Below are 23,647 nucleotides of genomic sequence, written 5' to 3'. Positions count from 1 at the left end.
AGAGGAAACACAAGCAGGGGGAGTGGGAGAGGAAAATGCAGGCTTCCTGCTGAGCAGGGAGCCTGATGCAGGGCTCGATTCCAGGACCCTGGGGCCATGACCTGCGCTGAAGGCAGACACCCAATGACTGAGCCACCCAGGTGCCTGAGTGCATATGTTTTTGTGCTTTGCTAATTTGCTAGGTGAAAGAGTATCTTAGTCATGTTTAATTTCAAATGATGTAGGATAGTTTATTGGCCATGTATATTTCCTGCTTTGGAAACTGTCTTCTATTCTACTTCCCCTTCAGCTCCTTGACCATTAGGGTTTTTCCTAGGAGTCTTTAAGGTACTAACTCTTTTATGTCACCAGGGACCATGATGATTAGCCTGTACCATTTGGGTCAGTGTAGAGTCACCCCTACATCATTTTGAACTTCCATTTTACAGTTCTACTACTATATTCTGACTTCTTCGTCTTTAGGGAATTGAAATTCTTGTGACAACACAAATAATGATGGGTTTTCAGAGAACAGGCATGTGTCTGAAAGACCTGAATGCAAAAATAACTCATTTCAAAGTTTTATTGAGAACAGAGTGTAGATGAATGACTGTGTTTGGTGCCATTGGTGGTATGGTGAAGGGAAAGAGAACTTTCTCTGTCTCAAGATGTTCACAGGCGAGAGGGAAAGAGAGGCATGAAAGAGGAGTCAGAGTCAGGCCCATGGGATAATCCACACCCCGTGCTGAGCTGGCAGAGTGAGGGGGGATGGATTTCCGAAGAGAGAACTAGCAAAGTTTCAGTGGCATCAGTGGGAGGGAGATGGCATCCCAGGGGCTGGAAAGCAGCGCGCGGCAGACACAGACGTTCGGAAGATCTAAGAGAATGATGAATGGAACATGTGCTTCGATCCCTGAGGACTTGATGAGTTGCAAACAGGATATTAATGGAAAGAAGTCCTGGACCCCAGGTGGAGGGCTATCCACAGCAGGGATTTCAGGCCTCACTCTGGGGACACTGTGAAGCTCTCCCAGGCTGCAGGGAGTCACGTGGCAATACCTGCATCCGGTTGGAAGGGAAGACATGTTTGTGGAGCTGATGTAAAAGTCTTCTTCTGAAGATGGCCTACCTACTACCCTAGGATTTTCTTATAAAAACATACCCGATCTCAGCTCACAAACTGAAGGCAGGCATGTGTTTGACCAAAGCACCGGTAAAGATCATCCCAGGCTCACCTCTGTGCTTGCAAATGAGCTTTCCACTTTCCTCCTGAGTGTTGATCAAGTCAGCACGCAGGCACTGAGTCCAGGATTAGTAGAGAAAGGATTGGAAGGAGGTTTTTAACATGATGTAATTGGATGTGAATCGTTAATTACATCATGAAAGTTAACGTACGAAAAACAGTCTCTCTGCAGCTGAGTTGAATTAGTTACTCAACCAAAGGAAATTAGACTACAAGTCAAAAGACTAGCAAAGACCAGAATGCTAAGTGTACTGCAGTGTCTTTCACTGGGGCTCCACCTGCTAGCCCCAAAATGCTCTTTAAAGTGCAGCCCCCACCTGTGCTCACCTTGTTCACAACCTGCCAGCCACATGCCCTAACAGGTGGGTGAATGGTCCTGCTTTTTTTGAAGAGTGATTGAATAACCGCTTCATTGGGATTTAATCCACATACCATAACTGTCCTGCATCGTGTTGTCTCAGCTAGCAATATCTTCCAGACTGTAACTTTAAAAGTAGTGGATTTCTGCACATCACATATTGCTAGGTATTATTCAGCGAGAATAATGGAACAGGTGCCGGGAACTAAAAAGTAAGAGAACCAAAACCGAAGTTGTTCCTTAATTCCTTTTCAGAAGAGAAACTGCCCTTTAAAATTTGAACTATTTTTCCCATAAGGAAGTGCTCATCTCCTGCTAATCTCAGACAGAACCTGACCATCTTGCTCTCCCCGGGGACACACCAGTATTTACTGTCTGGTCTCTGTGGCCCACAAAGCTGATCAGCTGCTTCCTTCCTGAAAATTGCCCTCACGTGGCTAGACTGGTGGTCTTGTCAGAAGTGGGAAATGTGTAATTCCACATCATGGGGAAAGCCAGAGTGATGTCTTCTAGCTCTTTAGGACGTTAATGATTTCAGTCAAGGTGTAACGGAGCTCTCTGCTTCTCTGTCTCCACTCTTCTTCCAGCTGGCTCTTGTCTAATTTTCTATCCACCCGTGCTTCTGCTAAGAAAGTGTGCAGAAATCCTGAATTAGAATTGGTGAAGTGTGCCACTTGGTTTGTAAAAGTTTTGGACTAGAAATGGGCAGGAACTGTTGTCCATGATGACGTGGTTATAATAAGTTCTGTACATTTGAATTTAGCTAAAGTCCAGTTCCCGTCAGACAGGGACGCGCTCACGCCAGATTCTCCACTCTCCACGTCCCTTTCAACCAAATGGATTTGCAGTGCCCGCCAGTAGAGTTGTCCAGGTAAGGACAAGCAAGGCTTCCAACACCTTCCTGAGTGGAGTGAATGATTCAAAAAAAAAAAAAAAAAGAAAGAAAGAGAAAGAAAAAGTTGTAAGCATGCAGAAATGGCTCTATTCAGGAATTAGGCTTAGTCTCAAAACAATTTTCCTTTCCTTGAGGCCACTGGAATGGAAGGAACCCAGGTGCTTCTAGAATTACCTGGTTTTGTTACCATAAGAGTGAGGATGGAATTAACTGTCCTTGGGCTGAGGCATCTATCCTTTTGTCACAAATACCCCAACTTGGCCACTCTCTAGGGCCAAGAACTTTGTGTCTGTTCACAATCTATCCTTCATTCATAAGAATCTGGACTCTACAAGGTACCTAAACAATACTACTGAATTATTGAATTCTTGTTCCTACATAAGAAACCATCAGAACTCCCCTGACAATACTTTTGGGTGCAGCCCCTGTATCTCTTCATCATCTCCTCGTATTTGGTAGGCAAGTCTGTCTTCACTGGACTCCTCATGGACCATAAGCCCTTACTGAAGACCTGAGCCATTACCTAAATGATGTGAGTCAGGTGACAAAGGCTTAGTGACGGTGCGAGGTATCCTCTAGGTGTGTTAGGTGTTGCAGTAAGCAATGTGACGTCCCTGCCCTCAGGGACCTTACCTAGCGAGTGGTTAGAGACCAAGGCAAATAGATGATGCATCTGCATGAGAAATTCCCAGCGGAGAGAAGAGCTTTAGCCGAGCCCTGGAATCAGGTGGTGTGATTGGGTCATTGGCTTGGCTTGTTGGCTTCTTCAGATGGGGTGGTCTTAGCAGGCGTCTCTGAAGAAGGGATGTCTCAGTCAAGAGCTGTGTAATAAGAGCCTACTTTGTGGAGGTGGAGAGTCTGAGCACTTTAGACAGAAGGAACAGCTGGTCAGGAGCCCCTGATCTGACACAGAATGAAGCTGGTTCATCTGAGAGACAAGACCAAGGCCAATGAGGGAGTGCAGGGGGGCGGGGGGCGGCCACATGAGCGCGAGAAGGTAGGCAAGAGACAGATCATGTTGGGAGAGTTTGTGATTTATTTTAGGTGGGGTGAAAGCTGTTGGAGAGATTGAAGCAGAGGATTGTCATGATGTGACTTATGTTTTTTCCAAGATCTCAGGTGGAAGCAAGACAGTCAGGAGCGCAGGAGTCAACCTGAGCAGGAGCTGAACGGTTCTTGGTGTTACAGAGTTAACACAACTTGCTGCTGGACTCCTTATGGGGTGGGGGAGGGAGGGAGGGAAGGAAGGAAGGAAATGCCTAGGCTTGGGAGTAATGGACTCACTGAATTACGGGGAGTAATGGACTCACTGAATTACGGGGCAGCATGGCTGGCTTAGGGCCCACTTCCGTTTCTTTTCAGATATATGAGACAGCTGACTGCTGTCCGGTCCCTGTTCTTTGGGGGGAGGCATCCATTGCCAGGCCCAGACTGGATGCATCTGTGGGTTCCCAAGCCCTGGACCAGACTGTCCGTGGAGGCGTGGCCGTGTTTCAAGATGGCTGCAAACAAGTGTTGGGAAAAACAAAACAAACAAAGGGTCCTGGATGGAAAACTAGAAATGTTCATGCCAGTAGAAGGCTGAGCAAAGGTAGCCAATTTTGGCTTATTAATCCTACACTTATGTGAGACAAGGCAGGTCAGAAGTTTATTTTCAGTTGTTGCGATTTTGTGAGATTTTGAGATTGGACCCTGGCACAGTTGGTGTTAACGTTGTATTAGCATCGTCTCTTTAAATGTGTTAACTTGAAAAGGATGTTTTGGAGTGTTTACGTTTTGAAGTGTAATTTTGTTCTATCCAAGGGGTATTTTTTTTTCATCCTTGCCATATGTAATTACACGTGAATAATGCAACTCATTAGGAAAACAAAATTCCCTATTTAGGAATTTCCTTTACAGCAGACTTTTCTGGAATGTAGGTCTTCTGAGTGTGAACCACAATACAGGACTGTTCCACAGTCCATTAACGAACAAAGACCTGCCGGTGTCCTGGTCCTCAAAGTGAAGACGGGGTGTAGTGTTCAAGGGATAGATACAAAGAGCATTCATCAAACTGTGCTCACGTAACACATTGAGCAGGATTTCAGATGAGCTCGCATCCAAACTGATTTAAGGACAAGTAACCTCCCAGCCTTCTAACCAAGAAGGAACGGGACCTCTTGGACACTGAATTTCTCTGGTCCCTTTTTTGTTTGTGTTTCTACAGTCCCAAATAGAAACAATACATATGTTTCCCTTTTCCACATTTTATTTTTAGAAAAGCGGGAGAATGAAATGCCTTCAGTTCAGCCACATGAGTCCCATTAGCTTTAATAGGAGAAAGGCATCTTCATGAAGGAACAGAATCATCCAGAGTGTATAAATAACAGTGGGCCCGTGACCGCAGAGAGGCCTCACGACAGCGCACATCAGCTGTGTCCTCAGAGGCAGGTCCTGTCCAAGTCCAACCTTACTTGGGATGAGTTTGGACCGAACCATCAAGGTCCCTTGGGAGCTCAGCTCTCAGAGGCTCCGGACCCGGGCAGAGTGGGATCGGCCGTGCTTGTTGGGAAACCCCGTGCATCACTGATTCTCAGTGCTTTCTCCTCCTCAGTTCCAGGGCGTACCTGTGTGAGCCTAGAGTGGGTCCCTTTGTGACTAGACTTTTCTGAAAAATACCAAATATTTTTATGCAGCAGTTGACCTTGAACGACTGTTGTTGCCCCTCAGGGCCTGGGTCAGGTGGAGGTCTGGGCACAGATCTCACTGCATGTTCCTCTCCCCTTTCCCCACCCCAGTGTCGACGTTTGTATCCAGCTCAGTCTGGTTGAGTGGTCAGGGCACCAGGGAAAGGGAAAGGTATAGAAGGGTCACGGGCTGGTCATGACCCTTCTACCTGCTTCTCATCTGAAGATCCCCAGAGGGTCTCAGATCTTCTCCAGTCCCTGCAGGTGGTGCCTGCACAGCATCTTCTCTGACCTGCTCCCCAGCAGAAGAGCTCCGGACATGGCATAAGGAGGGGAGGTGGCACGTTCAAGGGACAGACCAAGGCCAGTGGGTCTGGAGAGCAGAGTCCATCCCCAAGAGCCCTGCACACCCAAGAAGGTGGCTCAGTGTGCCCCACCAAAAGCTCATTGGTTATCCTGCCATATAAAGGGACCACAAAGCATAACCCACATTGACCTTCCCTGGCCTTCTAGTAAGTTTGGCACAATAGGCAGGAAATAGCAGTCTGGGCATGGGGGTGGGACATGGGTCAAAGATTGAGCTGTCTTCCTGCCTCTTTCTGTGCCCTTGGGTATATATTTTCCCCCTTGGATTTGAAATAAAGGACAAAGTCCATGCATATCCCTTTAAAGTTTGTGCCTTAGATGTGGGCCACCTTAGGGCCGGGTAACCAACAAAGGCTCCCCTTGCACTGTTTTCTGCGTAATTCTCCTTGAGTACGCACATTTCCCCGTCTCACCCTCACAAAGCAGAATGGTGCTCACTGGAGAGATGAGTGACTTAAGGCCAGATGGGCTGGGTCATCTGTGGAGTCACACAGTTCATGGGAGGCAGACCCAGGCTGGAGCAGATCACAGGTCTCTGGGGTGCATTCCAAATCCTTCCTGTCACTGGTATTCCAAAGGCCTGCCATCTCTCTGAAACGATACCGCCTTGCAAACTTGGCCAGCCTGGGAGAACTTAGGCCATGCCCTGCGGGACCATGCAGCTACCTTGTTAACAGAGCTGACCTTGGTGGGATTCTCAGCAGCTCATGAACCCATCTCCACTCACCAGCAGATTGCCGGAAACTGGAAACTGAGCTGAGATGCATCGGATGTTTTAATAAACACAGAACAGGATTTTACAAACATGCTTATGCCCCTTCTGGGACATCAACAAATATAGACATCGAGAGGCACATTGCAGAGTTACTGAGAAGTGACTTTCAACTGTCTGAAGGCGGCAACCCTGGGAGGAAGGTTTTTCAAGTTCCCACAAATGACCGTTTTTAAAAACATTCAAGTTTAAACTAATTCTAGACTTTTCGGAATGGTGTGGATAGAATACAAAGAGTTTCCAAGCACCCCTCACCCTGCTTCCCCAAATGCTCACAAGATGTTGTCCATGACCACTGAAAAAACGAATTTCTTAAATGAAGTCCCAGTGCACCCCATAGGCCCCTGCTTGAAAACCCACATTGTAAATGGTCCTGTAGTTACTCTACAGCTTAACCTTAAAGACTTCTTGGAAAGCCATCAAGATGAGAAACTAAGATGGCTGAGAGTTTGTAGGAACTGCATAGAACTGTGGGAAAGGCAGTTTCCCTTCCTAAGAGAAGCTTTGGAAAGCCCGATGAGAGGTTTAAAAGCCCAATGAAAACCAATCAAACGTCTTTTTTTTTTTTTCCTTACTCTTTTGAAATCAAGAATGAGTTGAATATCCTGACCAAAAAAAGAGGGGGACGCAGTGGTGTGGGGAAAGAAGACATGAATCCTAACACTAATTCAGTATGATTCACTGCCAGGGTTGCAAGTTTATGTAGAACAATGCTCAGCTGCTTTAGCTGAAGACTTGAAATGGTCAGAAGGAAGTTACTTACTTTGCTGGCCAACACGAGACAGCTAGAAAGAATGAAAGTGCATAGGGTCTCTCTCTCTCCTTCCCCCAGGCTTGTATATTAGACATCAGCTCAGAAAAATCTAGTCATTTGTAACAATTTTGCCTTTCCCACTTTGCTCTAAAATGATGATTTTTAATAAGACAATGATAAGTTTATTTTCACACACACACATATATCCGCCCCCTCTGTGGCATAAGGAAGATGCTCACTAGCTACAAATCCTCCCTGTGGCTTTTAAAGACCAGTTAAGCGTATTTCCATTTTTCTGTACCTAAGTGATCTCCCGGGGCAAGCCCATAAACTAAATATGTTTTGTTTCTTATGAATTACTCCCAGAGACGAGAAATAAATAGCTCGGGAAATCCACATTAAATGGGAGTAATGGGAAAACAGAGCGTTTGTCTGGTGTGACACCACCTGTTTATTTCATTGGGCGATGATGGTCACTCGGGAGGGAACAGGGGAGGGAAGGTCGGGACGTGGAGACGCCTGGTACCTGTGAGCTGAGCTGAAGGCAGAGAAAGCCAGCCGGCATCGGGGTCTGTCCACGTGTTGACTGCGGTCCGCCCGGCCCGGATTCAGGCTCTTTGTGTTGCTTGATTTATTCTTCGTTACTATTTTCGGGTGGCATGTGCTGCTCTTCAGAGGCCCTGGGGAGCCTCTCCAATTCTGATTTTCAAAAATAGTTCTTCAAAGGGCACAGCGTTCTTAGAAGAAGACACACACAGGACCATGTGTTTCCGCTGAGTTTGGCTTGACATGATTGAGGTTTGTGCAAAGTCTGAGAAAACCAGAAAAATGATGTCAGCCAGGCAAGGAAGTGCCTCTGGCGGTCCCAAGAGCACTGGGAAGTAGAGCCCGGAGCCTTTTCCACGGGAATCCTCCAGCTCTGGTATTCCCTTCCCTTCCTGACATGGAACCCTTGGAGGTATTTATATCTTCCCCAAATGATGTTTCCAGATCTTGTCATGGAGACGAGTGTCTGACTGGGGTTGGAGGGAGAAACGGGACCGACTGGGCAAGGCAGGAAGCGGAGGTATTGTGTATCAGGCCAGCCTGTCTCCTTCCTGGCCCCAACCCCACTGAGGCAGCAAAGCAGGGATTCCTGACCGCCGGGGTCCTGGGAGCGCCCGTGGCCGTTGCCTGGGAGAACTGGAAAGCGTCTTGGGGAAAGGGGGATCCTGCAGGCAGAGCCCTCGGCCCTATTACAGGACCTCCAACCTCATACCCCAGACCTTCGGCCCAGGCTTTCAGCGTGTACGTTCACCACTTCGCACCGGCTCTTTAACTCGCTTATTTCCTTCACAACTCGGCACCGAGTCAATCCCTTTCTGGCTCGAGTCCAACGACCGCAGAGTGAAGGTTAAAGATTTGCTGCTTTCGGGACCCGATGATTCCCGGCTTCATCATAATTGTGTTAAATGAGTCCTAAGCAGGTTCAGGCAACTATTTTTAACTCCTTTTTTGTAAAGCAGGGATGGTGTGGCTGGCATATGTTTAAACTATGGCTGGAAAAGAGCAGTGCAAGCCGCCGTGGCTATCGTGCTGGTGCCGGAGGCAAGCATCGCCCCGCGGGGTTCTGTTTGTCCCCTGTGGTGCCAACGCTTAGCCTGCAAGTGCAGACGCTGTTGAGGGGTGCTCTAAAATGTAGGAACGTCGGGGCACCTGGGTGGCGCCGTGAGTTAAGTGTCTGACGCTTGGTTTCCACTCAGGTCCTGGCGTCTGGCCCCACATCGGGCTCCGCGGTCAGCGGGGCGTCTGCTTGGGTTCTTTCTCTCCCTCTACTGCAGGTGCTCCCCCCCCACCCTCCCTCCCTCTCTCTCAGACAAATAAATCTTTAATAAATGAATAAATAGAATAGAGGACTGTCAAGACCTGCCCGTGTGTGGACTGCCCAGGCGCTAACACCAGAGCTCTTGAAAGGGATTAAGCCCTAATCTAGTCGGAGGAGCCTTCGCCCGCTGGTTTAGCTGACATCCCCCCACGCCCCCTTGGACTGCCTGGAAGCGTTCGTGTCTTTAGAGGTGCTTCGTGTTTTGCTGCCTTTGGCTTTCAGATTTTTTTTTTTTTTCCTACATCACTTTGGCCACATTCACTAGCTGGAAGACCCTGCTGGGCTCTGTCAGCCAGCTCCCGCACATCAGGTCCTTGCACTGTTTGGTTGGACTTCTCAGAACAGGTGCTCAGTTCAGCACTGGCATCAGGACTGGCTGTTTACGGGGCGCCTGGGTGACTCGGGTGGTTAAGCGTCTGCCTTCGGCACAGATCGTGATCCTAGGGTCCTGGGATTCAGTCCCAAGTCGGGCTCCCTGCTCAGAGGAGAGCCTGCTTCTCCCTCTCCCTCTGCTGCTCCCTCTGCTTATGCTGTTTCTCATTATCTCTCTCATCAAATAAATAAATAAAATATTTTTTTAAAAACCTGGCTCTCTGGGGGGGTGTTTGACCTGTGGTCTACCCAAACACAAATCCAAGTGATGTCTGTGCATTCTACAGCAGGGCTCTTACTCCCTCCAGGCCCGAGATCTGTCCCTCTTGCCCTGGGTTTGGTTTCTCTCCTCTGTCTGACAGGGGCAAATGGGCCAGTGTTAGCAGCAAGGTCTGGCCAGACGGTCTCATGAGCTCCCTAGAGTGGTTTCCTAGTGGGGGAAGTTCTCGGCTGAAAGGCAGGTTCATATGTGGTTCCGCTGGGTATTGCCAAGGTTCTCATTTTGCTGGTCTTTGTGTTGAAAGTCTTCTTCTTTTAATAAACAAATTAAACCCATTTTCATTTATTGAGAGGACTGATATTTGAGTCCATCTTCATCATAATTTTATAACTATTTGTATTTTGTTATTTTTGCTGAATTTCTTTTTCTCTAAGATATACTCTTTGCTTTCTTATTTGTAATTTTCTGGGGGGATACTTAAGACGGTTTGTATCTTTGTTCTAGTGGTTACATTTGTACTTATGCTTATTAAAATTTCCTTGGTCCCTACTCTGAGAATAGTTGGGCAGGGGGAGGGGGGGCGTGGAAAATCTGGGAAACCAGGAGGCTGACCGTGGTTTCATCTTTAAGATATTGTTTCATGTTCTTGTTCTTATGGGCACATGGCTGGACTGCATGTCCCTCACTCTGACATCACACTTTGGCTGATGAAAATCTGAGTGATTGGAGGGCTTGTGAGTAGAAGCCCTGATGGGCCAGTGCAGACTGTCTGCCTCAGCAGTCACACAGCATGTGTCAAGGTCCTGAGGACAGTGATAGGCTGAGTCTGGTCATGAAACTTGTGCTGGACATGCTTGGGGATTGCTTCAGAGGCAGATTCTGAGTCAGTAGGTCAGAGGCAGGGTCTGAGGCTCCGTGTCTATAGAGTTCCCAGGTGATGGCGTTCATTGACCACATTATTAGTGGTAAGGTGCTGAGCTGTAAAACGTTGTCTTTGCTTTTTGTTTAACTAATCTAGTTGCTCTCAAAGTGTGGTTCCTGGAACAGCAGGCTCCGTATGATGGGAACTAAAAAATGCACATCTGGGCCCCAATCTGGACTTAGTGGGAAATCCTGGACCTGTGCCCCAGATTCTGGGTTTTAACAAAACTTCCATGAGATTCAGAGACGGGCTACCACGAACCCAGCCACTCAAGATTCATGCCATGATAGATGGGCATTGTATCCTTTAGGACTTTTGCGTAGCTTTGAGTAACTAGATATCCATAAAGCTGTGGCTGGAAAATGTAAGAGTTTATTTTTGTTGTAAAAGAAGTCCAGAGATGGGCAGTCTGGGGAAGACACGGCCGGCTGACAGTGTCATCGGGACTCCAGGCCTCTGGTTTCCTGCTCTACTTTCCTTCAGATCTGACCCCTTATTAAGTTCATAGGATGGTTGCTGGGACCCCAGCCCTCACACCCCCATCCCCAGTAAATACCAGCTGAACAGTCAGTCCTTCCTGAGACCTTATAGAAGTTCTCCCAAAGGAATTCTGCTATTAGGTCACTGGCCAGATCAATAGCCTAGGAGACCAAAATCTTTGTTTTAGCTGGGCTCATGGCCATCTTGAACAAAATGAGGATCTTCTAAGAAAAAAGACAAAAATGGAGATTGGGTAGGGAGCCAGCCATGCCTGCATGGGGATGGTGGGGACTTGAGGTGTCAGTGATGAAGAATGAACAGCCTGGAGGAAGTAGCATTCTGTGAGCTGGGGGAGTTAGCAGATCGAGTCAGAGAGCGGCAGGTTTCCATTTACCAATTCTGAAGAACAGCAGCTCTGGGTGCAGATACATTCCAGGTATGGAATGTGGTTGTGGGAGTGGGAGCTCGAGTGGGGGTGATGTCATTAATTGTGGGAGTGGAGGTGATGGTCATTGGCACTAGGAGGGGCGTGGCAGTGGAGGTGATGGTCATGATCGTAGGAGGATGTTGTAGGGGAGGTGATCTCATTCATTGGTTGCTAGGGTAGAGGGCACAGTGGAAGTGATGTCATTGGTTATAGGAACGGGAGGGGAGGTGACAGTCAATAGTTGCAGCAGTGGTCCCTGGCTATAGGCGTGGTAGGCTCTAGTGGGGGTGATGTTGCTGGTTATAGGCACGGAGGTGACTTCACTGGCTGAAGGAGCAAGAGTGATGTCACTGGCTATAGACGTAGGGGTGACGGTCATTAGGTTGTAGGAAGGGGGCTGACATGGATGGTCCGTGGCACGAGGGCAGGAATTCTGTTGTTTTCACTCTTGTATCCCAAGTGCCCTATGACAGTGCCTGGCACATAGTCGGTGCTCAGTAAAGTGTTGTTGAAGATCAAGAGGTCAGGCATTTTCTTTGAGAGGCAGGAAAGACCAAAAGCAAACCTTGCTTTCTCACTTTCTGGAGTACTAAAACCTCAGATGAAGATAATGGGGTAAAACCTAGAAGCCCCGGGCCGTGTGTCTCACACACACGCGCACATACACACACACGTGTGCCCATGTGGACCTACACACACATGCACACACTAACACACACACGCAAACATGCACAGACATACCCAGCAGGTGTTTCACTCTGCAGGAACCTTGACTAAGATTCTCCTCTCTCGTTCCCTTTAACACCTGGCCGATGGGCTGGATTTTTTTTTTTAATCAATTTTTAATGTGCGGTATTACCTGCTTGGTCATTGTCGGAGCAGCGAGGAAAACCAAGAGGAGGAGGTGAGATGAAAGTCTGCCAGAATCATCAGGCAAAATGGGAAGAGTGGCCATCACCAGACATAACGCTCTCCCAACAACAGCATGTTAAGGAACCCGGCTTTGATGCATTACTGGTGGAAGTGGGGGATCCTGTCTTGTCATAAGTGATATCCGTAATGGAAGTGAAAGAAATAAAGGGAAAAGTGGATTAGTCCGCAGGAAATGGGCCCTTCTTCCCAGAGCAAATCACTGGGAGCATTTTTGAGTGACAGCTTGTCAATGATTTTAATTTTGTATATGCTTTCCTGTATTTCAAATTTAATTATTTATTGCCTTTGTAATTTGAAGAGAGTTTTTTTGTTTTTGTTTTTGTTTTTGTTTTTTTTAAAGAAAGTGCACCTTAATGAGAAAATTATCTTCCCAAATGCTTGCTTTGGGGAATGTTGGCATCAAGTTGTTTTTTTGTTTTTGTTTTTTTAAGATTTATGTGTTCATTATTATAGAAAAAGAGAGCACAAGTGTGAGGGGCAGAGGGAGAGAGAATCCCATGCAGCCTCCACACAGAGCCTGGTGCAGGGCTCATCTAACACTAAAACCAAGAGTCCAATGTCCAACCCACTGTGCCTCCCAGGCACCCCTAGCATCAGGTTTTAAGAAGAAGCTTAAAATATGCTTCTCCTGTACTTCAGGAAGAGAAGTCACATTTTGGGATCAAAGATTACGGACAGTGCAGTAACCTGGGACTGTCTTTCCCGAGGGTAAGATAGAAGGATCTGATCTGTCCCTGGACTTGTGTCTCTCGACCACCACTTGGAATGTGTTCATGGTAATCGCGTTACGGAAAACGGACGGGCGTACGTGTGATGCGTGCATGGCCGTGCACGTGTGTTTTAGTTCTGCCTTCCAAATACTTTTTGTATGTTCTAAGACTTTTGTTCATCAGCCTTAAGACCTCTAGGATTATGACATAGTTGGAAAAACAGCTCTATTTATCCAGTGTCCTTGCTCGACGGTCTCTGGGAGAGGACGGCTATCACTCATTTCTCTTCGCAGGAATTGCATATATGCACTTGTGTGCATTGCTTCCCACGTGGTATTTTGCAACTTGACCCTAGAACAATAGCAACGGAGAGACCGCATTTCCCCCTTGCTCTCTGAATACAGAGCTCTTCGGATCCCTGCACGGGTGTATTCGCGTCCTGACATCATCTAGACATCTTAACAGCATCACCACTCTCCCCTCCCCGCCGTGTGCCGACGTTCCAGAAAGGGAAGGCTCTTTTCGCAGATTTTTAGGGGAGAAATGGGGCTCTGGTGTCTGATGCCTATACCAGAAGAGCCCTGTTTACTGTCTAGGAAGGGCTGGCACGGGCAGGAAGTCTCATTTCCGGAAAGGGCTCGCTCCCCACGTGTTTCCTCTGGCCCAGCTGCCTTGGGGCGCCCTTTCATCTTTACCCTCTGATTCCTGGGTTGCCTGCCTGTTCCCCTGGGGTCGATCATTTCTTCCCTTTTCTCTTCCCCAGGGCGGCAGCTCGAGCTCAGCGCCTGCTGTGTGGCTTGGTTCTGGGGCTGGTGCCCCCATCCTCTCTGCCCAGAGCTGTTCATCCCATTTGCTGCGGCCCCTCTCCTCTTCAGACTCCCTTCCCAAGCGCCACAGCTCCTCATAGAAACCGAGCAGAAATATGCTGAAACAATTATGGGCTGATTTTAAACAGAAGTCTGGACTGGGTGGGATGCGGGGTCCCACGTGGAGACCCATTTCCACATGAGCTTTCACTGGCGGCCCAGAGATCAAGCCTTGACACGTAAAAAGGACAAAACCTCCACCGACCTTGCTCATTGCAAAACACTCTTCTTTTTTCTCTCTCTCAGTGGTTCCTGGGTGGGCTGCCAATTGACGTTCTTTGATTTCGCCTTCTGCATATGGTACTTGGAGGTGGTTGGAGGTTCTCTCTCTCTCTGAACAGAGCAGAGCCCTTGCTGAAGAAGTTCGGTGCCACGGAGCATCTGTGGTCCTGCATCTTCTCTCCCTGCATCAGCCTCCGTGTCCAGAAATTAGCATGCCTTGTGCAGAGCAGGCCCCGTCTTCCCCCTCGGCGGCAGCCTCCTGGCTCCCTGTGCCCAAACTGGGGACAGCGAAGTCTTGCCGGAAGCGAGGAGAATCTGCCGTTGACCCCAGGATGCCGCCGAGAGTGTCTTTCTGACTGACTGACACACAGTCCTGTCAAGCTCACTTCTTTGGTTTCCAGTGAGATGCGGGGCTTCTGGGATTTGCTGGAAGGGTTAGGTAAACTGTACAGAAAATGCAGACGTGAAGGCTTTAATAAGGTGGTGGCGGGAGAGGGCAGTCAGGACTGCAGGGCAAGTCGCATCACCCTCTAGGAGCTCCTCAGGCTCGCCCTGTAGTTTAGAGACTTGTATTTATATCGAGACCCAGAAACATTCAGTTACTCTAAGACCCGGTCATTTGTAAGATGGTCCAACTTTCAAGGGGGGAGATCCCCAGCAGGAACACTGAAATGTGGGAGGAAATAAATGTATGCCTTGGATTCCGGGAAGCCGGCTTTGTTCAGAAATGTCTCTCTGGCTCATTGGCTGGGTTCGGTCTGTTTTAAGAAGGCAGGAAGGTGCACAGAGGTAGCCCCCACCCTCAGGACCTTGCTAGGAGCTGAGTTCCATCTTCAACGCCGAAATACCTAGAACAAAATCTAAGCTAATCTGGGGATAAATGACTCTAAAATGTATTCTGCCGGTGACTCGCCCGCCTTGGGCTCTTCAGCACCCCCAGACGACCATCCTCTCTGGCTCATGCGTGGGTTTCCCTGTTTTGCTTTTGTTCCCCACCCCCTCCCCCCACCCTGCTCTCCCTTGGCGATTCACTGACAGACTTCCGCTGCTGGGCCGGTCCTTCTTAGCAACCATTGTGCATTTCCTAGCTTCTGTTTGAGCCGGGTTGTCACAGGCAGGACTGGAGGCCAGAGGGGGGATAATGGCCCACTAAGAACATACAAGATTAGAGGGGCACCTGGGTGGCTCGGTTGGTTAAGTGTCTGACTCTTGATTCCTGCTCAGGTCATGATCTCTGGGTCCCGGGGTGAAGCCCGTGTCAGGCTCTGTGCTGAGTGTGGAGCCTGCTTAAGATTCTCTCTCTCTCTGCCTCTCCCCTTCTCCCCCTACCCCTACTTGATTCTCTCTCTCTCTCTCAAAGAAAAAAAAAAAAAAAAAAGAACATAAAAGATTATGCATTGCCTTGATATTTGGAAAGAATCAGTGAAATATCTTTTTCTATCAGATTGGTTCATTATATTTTCCGGCCAATGAAGGTAAAGTGTCTTGGGGAAGGGGTGCCTTGTCCTCATTTTGTGTTAAGGACCTAGTGGCAGCCTCGCCTGGTCCAGGTCCATGGATCTTGGTTGGCTGAGATGCTGTGTGTGTCCTGGAGGTTTTCACTCCCTTCCCTGCCCTGTGCTTGGGTCAGCAGAGGCCACATCTCACCGCAGAGATGTGTCGCGCTGTCAAACACGGTGAGGGCAGGAACACAAAGTCCAGAGCAGCCCACTCCCTTGGCTCTCTTCCTGCTGGCCAGCCCGGCCTTCTCCCCAGACTGTGGTCAGCCCCTTGTGTTCCAGACTCATTTGTGGCTTACCTCTGTCTTTCCCAGAATCACGCCCCATCAGCTCTCAGGGAAGCTGTGGTCGAGCCCGCCTGCTGACTGATCTCCCTCCTCCCGGAAGCTTTTGAGTAACAGGTGCAATGACATCCTCACCTGAAAACAACTAGCTTTGAGCTTGCTCTTGGTCTTGGAAATCTGTTGTTTATGGATACTGACGTAGATGGGAAAATTATATACAAGATACTCATTGGGCAGGATCTCTGATTGCTTTCTGTTCACCTCCCGGAGCATGGCACAGTTTTGGATAGGTGAGTTTGCTCAGTACTAGAGCTATAGAAGACCAACCCATAGGGTAATGCATTTTATTTTATGTAAGATTTTATTTATTTATTTGAGAGAAAGATAGAGTGCGTGTGCACAAGCCAGGGGGAGGGGCGGAGGGAGAGAGAGAGAGTAGCAGATCCCTTTGCACAGGGAGCCAGATGTGGGGCTCGATCCCAGGACCCTGGGATCATAACCTGAGCCACAGGCAGATGCTTCACTGACTGAGATGCCCAGGATCCCCCAGGGTAATGCATTTGAGAAGAAGCAACAGAGGGAACCTTACTATTTCAAGGAAACCTGAAGGGCTACAGCTCTTCCAAATTCAGGCTTGGGAAGGAAGCTTTGAGTTTGAGTCCAAGAAAGAAATGCCTGTCAGAGGCGGCTGATTTACTCACGCTTCTCTTAAGGTGCTCAAGACGGGCAGAGCCGGCAGTGCAATGGGCCATCACTGGGATGATTGAGTTTCAAATTGGGGGCACAAATGGAGAACTTTCAGTCCAACCCACAAACTTAATGGGGGAAATGATGGGCACATTTTTGCTTTGCGAGGCCCACCTGAGGATAATTTCGTGGCTGATGGTTGTACTTTTCAGAATCCACAAAAGGAGATCTGATCAATAACTTGTCAGGGAGTCCTTCTTGGACCGAGTATCTTTCTCTTCTGGAGCACACCAACCACGTTCTACTTTCTGGGAGTCGTTTTAACTCTTCCACGACATGAGGGGACCCATCTGACCTTCACCGAAAGCGTCACCTAAGAGTTTCTATGAAACCAGATTGATGGGTACCTGATAGGTAGGGCCGTAGGTGTGTCTCCCTTAAAGAGCCCAACACCAGTGTGGGAGGAGCAGACTGGGACTGCCCCACTGTTCACTGATTTCATTTCCGATTCTTAAAAAGAGAGCTTCTCATAAATCGAAGCAACATAGAAAGGAATAACTATTTTGAGACTTTTTGCTTATGGCATTTCATACTTAAACAGCATTGGCAGTTTCTGAAATAAAGGTTTAGAAAGATATTTTCTGTACAAATGAGCAAAGCCCAACCTTTACCGGAGGAGACCGTATGTCCTCTCCAAATGACAGGACCAAAAATAACTGCCATTTTCGTAGTACCCCCAATGTGCTGGGACCCACTAGGTGCTTTCCTTCATTTTGTCTGTTTGTTTATAAGAACATGGAAAGCCGGCTTTACCCCCTGTGGATTCCCTTGCCCCAGATCCCCGAGCCAGGGAACACACTTGAGAGGGTCCTCTGTGTCCTCTGTTCTTCCTACTGCCCTGCACCGTATCGCCACTCTCAACCTGTTCTCATTGTGGGGGACACCAGGGCTCAGGGACAGAGGGGCTGGAGCAGTGCAGACAGCTGAGGTATTTTAAAACAAGTCCCCGTTCTGAACAATGCCAGGTGCCCGTAGGCTCATTCCCTTGTTGCACAGGACATCTGAGAATATATTGCAAGTATCATCTAAGTGTCCGTATTTATTGCAGCGGTCCTTAGGAGTTTTTTTCTCCCCAGTTACCCAAGGAGGTTGGGGACACAAGCTCCTGGCAGCAGGGACTCTCTCCCCCATGTGGGTCCCTACCCCATAGTGGGTATTAACATAGGAGATGATGCCTGGTGAGGAATCACTAACTTATTTAAAGTGAATAACCTTTAAACATTTATAGAGTATCCCCCCCCCAAAAAAAAACCCCAAGAGTATAAAAGAGGCAAACAGTGAGAAGGAAGTCTCTCCCTCCATCCCAGCGCCTAGTCCTGCACTGCCCTCGAGGTCCCGAGGTGTCCAGCACCTTCTGGATCCTTCCGGGGATGTCCTGAGTATATCAGCACTTAGCAGTGGAAGCAGACCTGATACACGGTCCTGAATTTTGCTTTGTTCACCTGATAACACATCCCCAAGAGTACTCCACATCTGCCCAAGAGCATTTGCCCTATTCTGTTCTTTTGCTGCGGAGCGTGGGAGCCCTAGGATCTCGTAGTCTCCCATGGATGGGCAGCAGGTGCTTTCTAGACTCTTGGTAGGACAATGGGGCAACAAGCAACATGTTGTATACATTTTCGATCCACTGCTTTATGAGAAATCTGCACCGTGACCTCGTAACTTAACTCCTACCTCTGTACTTGCCGTAGTACAGACCCTCCGTCAGTATTTCTGCGTTAATAATGATGGGTAACATTCATTAAGAGCTTACTGTGTATCAGGTGCTGTGCTAAACACCTTACACAGATCATTGTTGTTTCATATTGCCTCAATTTTAATTGATATGTTATTCTGTGAAAATTACATAAATTATATGTGTTGCTACTTATATGAACACCTTATGAAAATAGACATAATAATAAATAAGTAATATTTAATGTGATTACCTCAGTTTTATAGATGGGACCAGATAACTTAGAAGTGGTAGAGGTAGGATTGGAACCCAGGCACTCTGGCCCCATAGTTGGTGTCTGACCCACCCACTCTCTTGCCTAGTGTTGAGAAAGTCATCTGAGTTTCTAAGGGCACTGGCGAGCACAGTCTTTAGACCGGATGCATGAGAGTGGTGTATACAGTGGAGCTCCTCAGTGAGCTGGGGGAGGTCCTACCCGGTATGTGATCACGTGACGAATGCTGCCCAAGCCCATGAACGTTGCCCCCCACTCCCCTGCCATGGATCAGGCCTTCTGGAGGAGTGCTACAGCCCATGTCCCATCTCCAGACGAGCAAGGTGTGCCAAAGTCAGGACCTTTGAGGTGCGCTCGTCAGATGTTTTGAGCACAACTCTTGTTTTATTTTTAGTAGAAGCAAAAGTATTTTCTGGAAGCAGTGAGAAGCAACAAGGAGAAGCATGTGGGACTTTGTCTGCTCCCCCAGTGGAACAGAAGCTGATTAAAGAGGTCCTTCCCGATGGGTATAGCTCTCCAAGCAACAGCTGTCAGTCTAGCAACTTCTCTGAGCTCTCAGAGAGTCAACAGCAAAGCTTCCTGAAGTCTGGAATCACTTTATCTGGGTTTCTTTGCCCCTTACAAGATTTATGCACATCTCCACAGGAAGACAGTGATGTTCAGATAGAAAGAGAGATCCCCACAGGTAAGGAGTGAGGGCGGTAGGGTGGAGGTGATTCCTCCTTGGTATTTATAGGGAAAATGGTCTGATGTCTTCCTGAGGTCTGGTTCCCACAAGCTTACCTCATAAAGCTGTCCCTTCTGGACCGCATGAGTCATCGGCAAGCAGAACCTGCAGCATTCCGGGGTGGGTGAGTCCTCCCTCCCAGGCAGGGAGAAGATACCCCTGTGTGGGTCAGCGATCCTAGCTCTGCTGTGCACCAGCTCAGTATCCACCATGGCCAAAAGGAAGGCCACTCCCAGCCACATGGCAGGCTCCCAGGCCTACCTGAGGAAGGTTTGAGATGCTGGTGTGGCTGCTCTGAGGTCAGGCTGCCCGTGGTCTTCTGTGCCTGACTAGCAAGGATCACGGCTGAGAGCTGCAGGCCCCACAGTGTCCTCCAGGCAGGTCCCAGTCTGAGCCTCACACCGAGGAAGGAACCAAGAACTCCAACCCAGCCATCCCTTCTCTAAGGCCAAGCCCCTGACCCCTACTAATATTGCAGTGAGCACCGATATATAAAAGACTATAGAGGTAGAATAGAAAAGAGATCTGTGGTGCCCAGTTTTCAGGGAGAAAATTTAGATTTCCTGTCACTGAAGACTTTCCCAAACAGCTACGGAGGAGGACAGAAAGAAACACACCAGGTTATAGATCTTTGGGATACAAAGGTTAAAATGGCTATGGTACTTGATAAAACTAATTTCACTTGGGAGCCAAGTCAATTTTTAGCTCTTCATCCGTTAGTACATTAAAGAAGCATTTATTAAACACCTACTATGTACATTCCTACTGTGTGTCAGTGACCATGCTTGGTGCTCCCTGCCCGCCAATGCTGGAGACAGCAGGGTCATACCTGTGTCTGTGGAAAGCTGTTAGGAAGCCACAGGTGGCCACAGGGGTCCCAAGGCGGGGCCGGACAGAAATGCCCTCGAGGAAATGATTCTGAGTAGGGACTTGAAAGCTGACTAGGAGCTTATAAATCAGACCTGAGAGCATGGAAGACTGAGTTGATAGACAGGGTACGATTGATTTGAGATCCAGAGCGGCCAAAGTCTTAGGAGGCTGGAGGGGGCTTAATGAGAGTCTGAGGTCATGTGGTCAAGTTGGAAAATCCTTAAAACCCGCTCAGGGGTGGACTAAAGGTGGGGCCGAGCCCTTGAGGGGCAGACCGCTAATTAGATTTGCTCTGAAGGAGACTCTGTCCTGGATGATGGGGCGTGGGGTGGGACAGAAGGGAGAGGCTAAGGCCGGGGGCCGAGGCCCTGCCCAGGAGCACAGGCTGGAGGGGAGGCCGCAGTGGTGAGACTTTGAAGACACAAGGGAGCACTGAGGGGAGCACTGGTGCACACGGGCTTGCCTACACCGCCCTTGGGTTGGGGGCTCTGGTGGTGGAGCGCAGGAGGGAAAGGATGCGAGGCACCGCGGTGTCCCTGCGGTTGAGGTAGAGCAGAGGGAAGTCCACGGCAGGAACGGGGGACAGCATGGTCCGAGGTGTGTAGTAACCTCTGGCTGCAGGGGACTTGGGGGCGGGTATCTGGACCGGCTGCGTAGGCTGGAAGCAGGAATTGGGGAGCAACAGGGCCACCCTCCAGAAAGAGCAAGAGCAAATGCCTGCGGGAAGGAGAGAGAACGATCTGGGAACCTCTACGTCGTATGTTGTTGGGCCCCAGTGCAGGGCGATAGCTGGAAATGGAACCGCCGCGGACAAGCTGCGGGACCACCGGGGCTGCCTGCGGGACCTGAGGGTCTCAGGGGACGGGGTGGACTCGTGTCAGAGCGAGGGCCGCTGGCTCAGGCCAGAGGGGCTCCAGGCATGGACGGCGGGTGCTCTAGCAGGGGCTTCGCATAAGAGATTCAGGGGACCACGGAGATGCAGCCCACGGGCCCGCAGGCCTCCTGAGGGCCCCTCTCCACTCCCGACAGAGCCCGCTCCTGGCAGGCTCCTGGGCTGCCCCCCTGGAGAGATGCACGGTGACTATGACGCGGTCCAGCCCTCAGAGGAGGACAGGCTTGCGGTGTCAAAGCATCCCGTTATGACCCTCTTGTGTAACCAGTGCTGCTGGGTGTGTGACGCGTGTTCTGCTGCGCAGACACACGGCAGGCAGGATGGAGCCTGCTTTGGGAAGAGGGGCACTTCCTAACGATTGGGGACTGGGGCTCAACCTGTCGGTCGGAGGACGCTGGGTCCAGGAATCAAAGGGGCTTTGTGGCAAGAAGAGGACATATGGGTGAAGAGTAAGATGCTGTTGAGTTTCAGGGCTGGGGGTGGGGGAGGCTGTGTTGGGTGACGGTGCGGAAGGAGGCAGGGGAGCTCACCTAGGGAGAGAGGGCCGGCCCAGATGGAAGGGACAGTGTGTTCCCGGCGGAGCAGCTGCTCACTAAGGGGTCAGTGAGTCTGTGTTAATCCATCCTTCCACACGCCAGAGGCCGCCCTGCCCAAAGTGCTGTTGATTCCATGTGCTCCCGGACCTTTTCCACAAGGGAAGGTCAGAATGGCATTGGGAAGTGGCCAGATCCAGCATTGAGAGAGAAAGTGAGAGAGAGCGAGCGAGAGAGAGAGAGAGCATTCCAATTATACACGTAAAGCAGGGGTGGCCACTGGCAAATGAAGAGATGAATAATGGAGCACCGTCCTTCGGTCTTACATCATCAGTGCAGCAAACGTAAGATAAATTAATATGTGGCCCCAAACAACTGAGCTGTAATAATTGTACAGGGCGCATGTAATAGGAAGCCAGGAGCAGAAAAGCTTCTTTTCATTGTGAACAAAGGCATTTTGAACCCTGGAAGCCGAGGGAATACGTCCGTGGCGCAAGTAGCCGGTCGCGAAGTCCAGCGGCCCACCGACATTCCTCCCCGTGACCAGGGGGCGGGGAGTCTATTGAGGCAGGATCTTATCGGCTTAACGAGGCCCATTAATAAGCCATGGGGGTTTCTATTTTCCAAATTGTCTTCTGTGTCTCATGGTACTGAGGAGCCGGGGGGGGAAAACCTTGCCGCCCCTGTAAATGGAATTCTAAATCTTCTCTCCCAGGGGACTACCAGGGCTGTGACTTGGTTGTAAAAATAAAGGAATGCAGGAAGAGTGAGGAGCCCGAGCCAGCGGCCCCCAAGCCAGCACCCCCCAAACCAGTGCCCCCGGAGCCGACGCCCCCTGAGCCACCAGAGACCCCCGGCCTGTCCGAAGACTGTTCCGAGGGTCCACGAACACCTGCAGGCTCCTTGACCTTGCAGGTAAGGCCCTCACCCCGGCCGGACCCCCACGGAGAGGGCGCCTCTCTGGGCAAGTCCACGTGGGCGTCATCTTGCCCTCACCTCGGAGCCTGGAGGCTTAACTCCCTCCGTAATGGCTGTGTGACTCTGGGCAGGTCCCCCGACCTTTCTGGGCCTCTGTTTGACAGTGCGAGTGACGGAGAAATGATGTCTACTCTGGCTGGGTTAGATTGAGGATCCTGTGGTATCCGTAGTAACCGTGATCATAGCAGGGCCAGCATTTCTCGAGAAGTGACGGGTGACACTGGGCATGTCACCTCATAGGCATCAGAGCCTTCTGCCCGCACCGCCCCACTCTGGGCCCCGGCCCCTATGATCCCCTCTTCGAGCGAGGATATTGAGTTTTGCAAAGATGAAGGAGGTTGCCCTCAATCACATGGCCATGAGCTCAAGGATATGAAATCTTTCACTTGGTGTCTGTTCCTGATCATAAAAGGAATATGTGCACATTCCTTAAAGTTCAGAATTACAGAGGTATATAAACGAGAAGAGCAGACAACCTCGAGAAAGCTCCCGCCAGCAGGATGTTGTATACTCAGGCGTACCGTCCAGGAAAGTCCCTGCAGGTGTGGACATGGTGCCATTGGTCGGTCCCTGCATCCCGGCGGTCCTCGGTCAGTCCCTGGTAAGAGACTCTTGATGCCCCCAAGGCAGCCATGCTGGGCCAGTAGGCTGTTCCCAGGGTCTCTGTGCAGCCCTAGTGTGTCTGGGACCAAGGGATGGTGCCATGGAGACCAGGTGGCCAAGAAGACTCCTTTCCTGGCGCAGCTGCCGAGGCCACTTCCATGACACAGGTGGAGTCTGTGCTGCCCTCCCCACGGGAACTCTGAGCTCCCAAAGGGCTGGGCAAGGAGTGAGGCTGAGGAACAGGTCTGCCATGGTGGCGTATCCAGAGGCCTTGCTAAGCACCTACTATGTGCAGGGCTCAGGGTAGTGGAGGGAGGGATACTGAGTGGATGGGCCGTGGCCCACGCCGTCCAGGAGCTCACAGCCCAGCATGGCTGTCAGTGTACATGAATCCCTTGTGCAGTGTGGTCTGTGAGGTACCACGAGGCTCAGGCTGAATGGGGAGCCCCGACAGAGCTCACTGGGAGAGCTGGGATTCTCACTGACGGGTGTGACTCGGGTCTTACTCCAGGCAGT

At 49.8% G+C, this 23,647-nt stretch overlaps 1 protein-coding gene across 2 annotated transcripts in view; it reads left to right on the top strand.

Annotated features, from left to right (window-relative positions):
* The window catches only part of C4H10orf90 (chromosome 4 C10orf90 homolog), a 203,313-nt gene that overhangs the window by 162,284 nt on the left and 17,382 nt on the right, over nt 1-23,647 (top strand). The window contains exons 5-6 of one of the 2 annotated variants that reach the window (XM_059395957.1): nt 18,923-19,213; nt 22,266-22,465. In XM_059395957.1, the coding sequence (XP_059251940.1) occupies nt 18,923-19,213; nt 22,266-22,465 (491 nt within the window). The remainder of the gene's footprint in view (nt 1-18,922; nt 19,214-22,265; nt 22,466-23,647) is intronic. The other variant, XM_059395956.1, reaches the window with a different exon arrangement.

This window comes from Mustela nigripes, chromosome 4 (genome assembly GCF_022355385.1).
Source record: "Mustela nigripes isolate SB6536 chromosome 4, MUSNIG.SB6536, whole genome shotgun sequence".
NCBI classification, from domain to species: Eukaryota; Metazoa; Chordata; class Mammalia; order Carnivora; family Mustelidae; genus Mustela; species Mustela nigripes.
The sequence above is the reverse complement of the archived record's forward strand: the minus strand, read 5'-3'. Positions and strand labels throughout refer to the sequence as shown.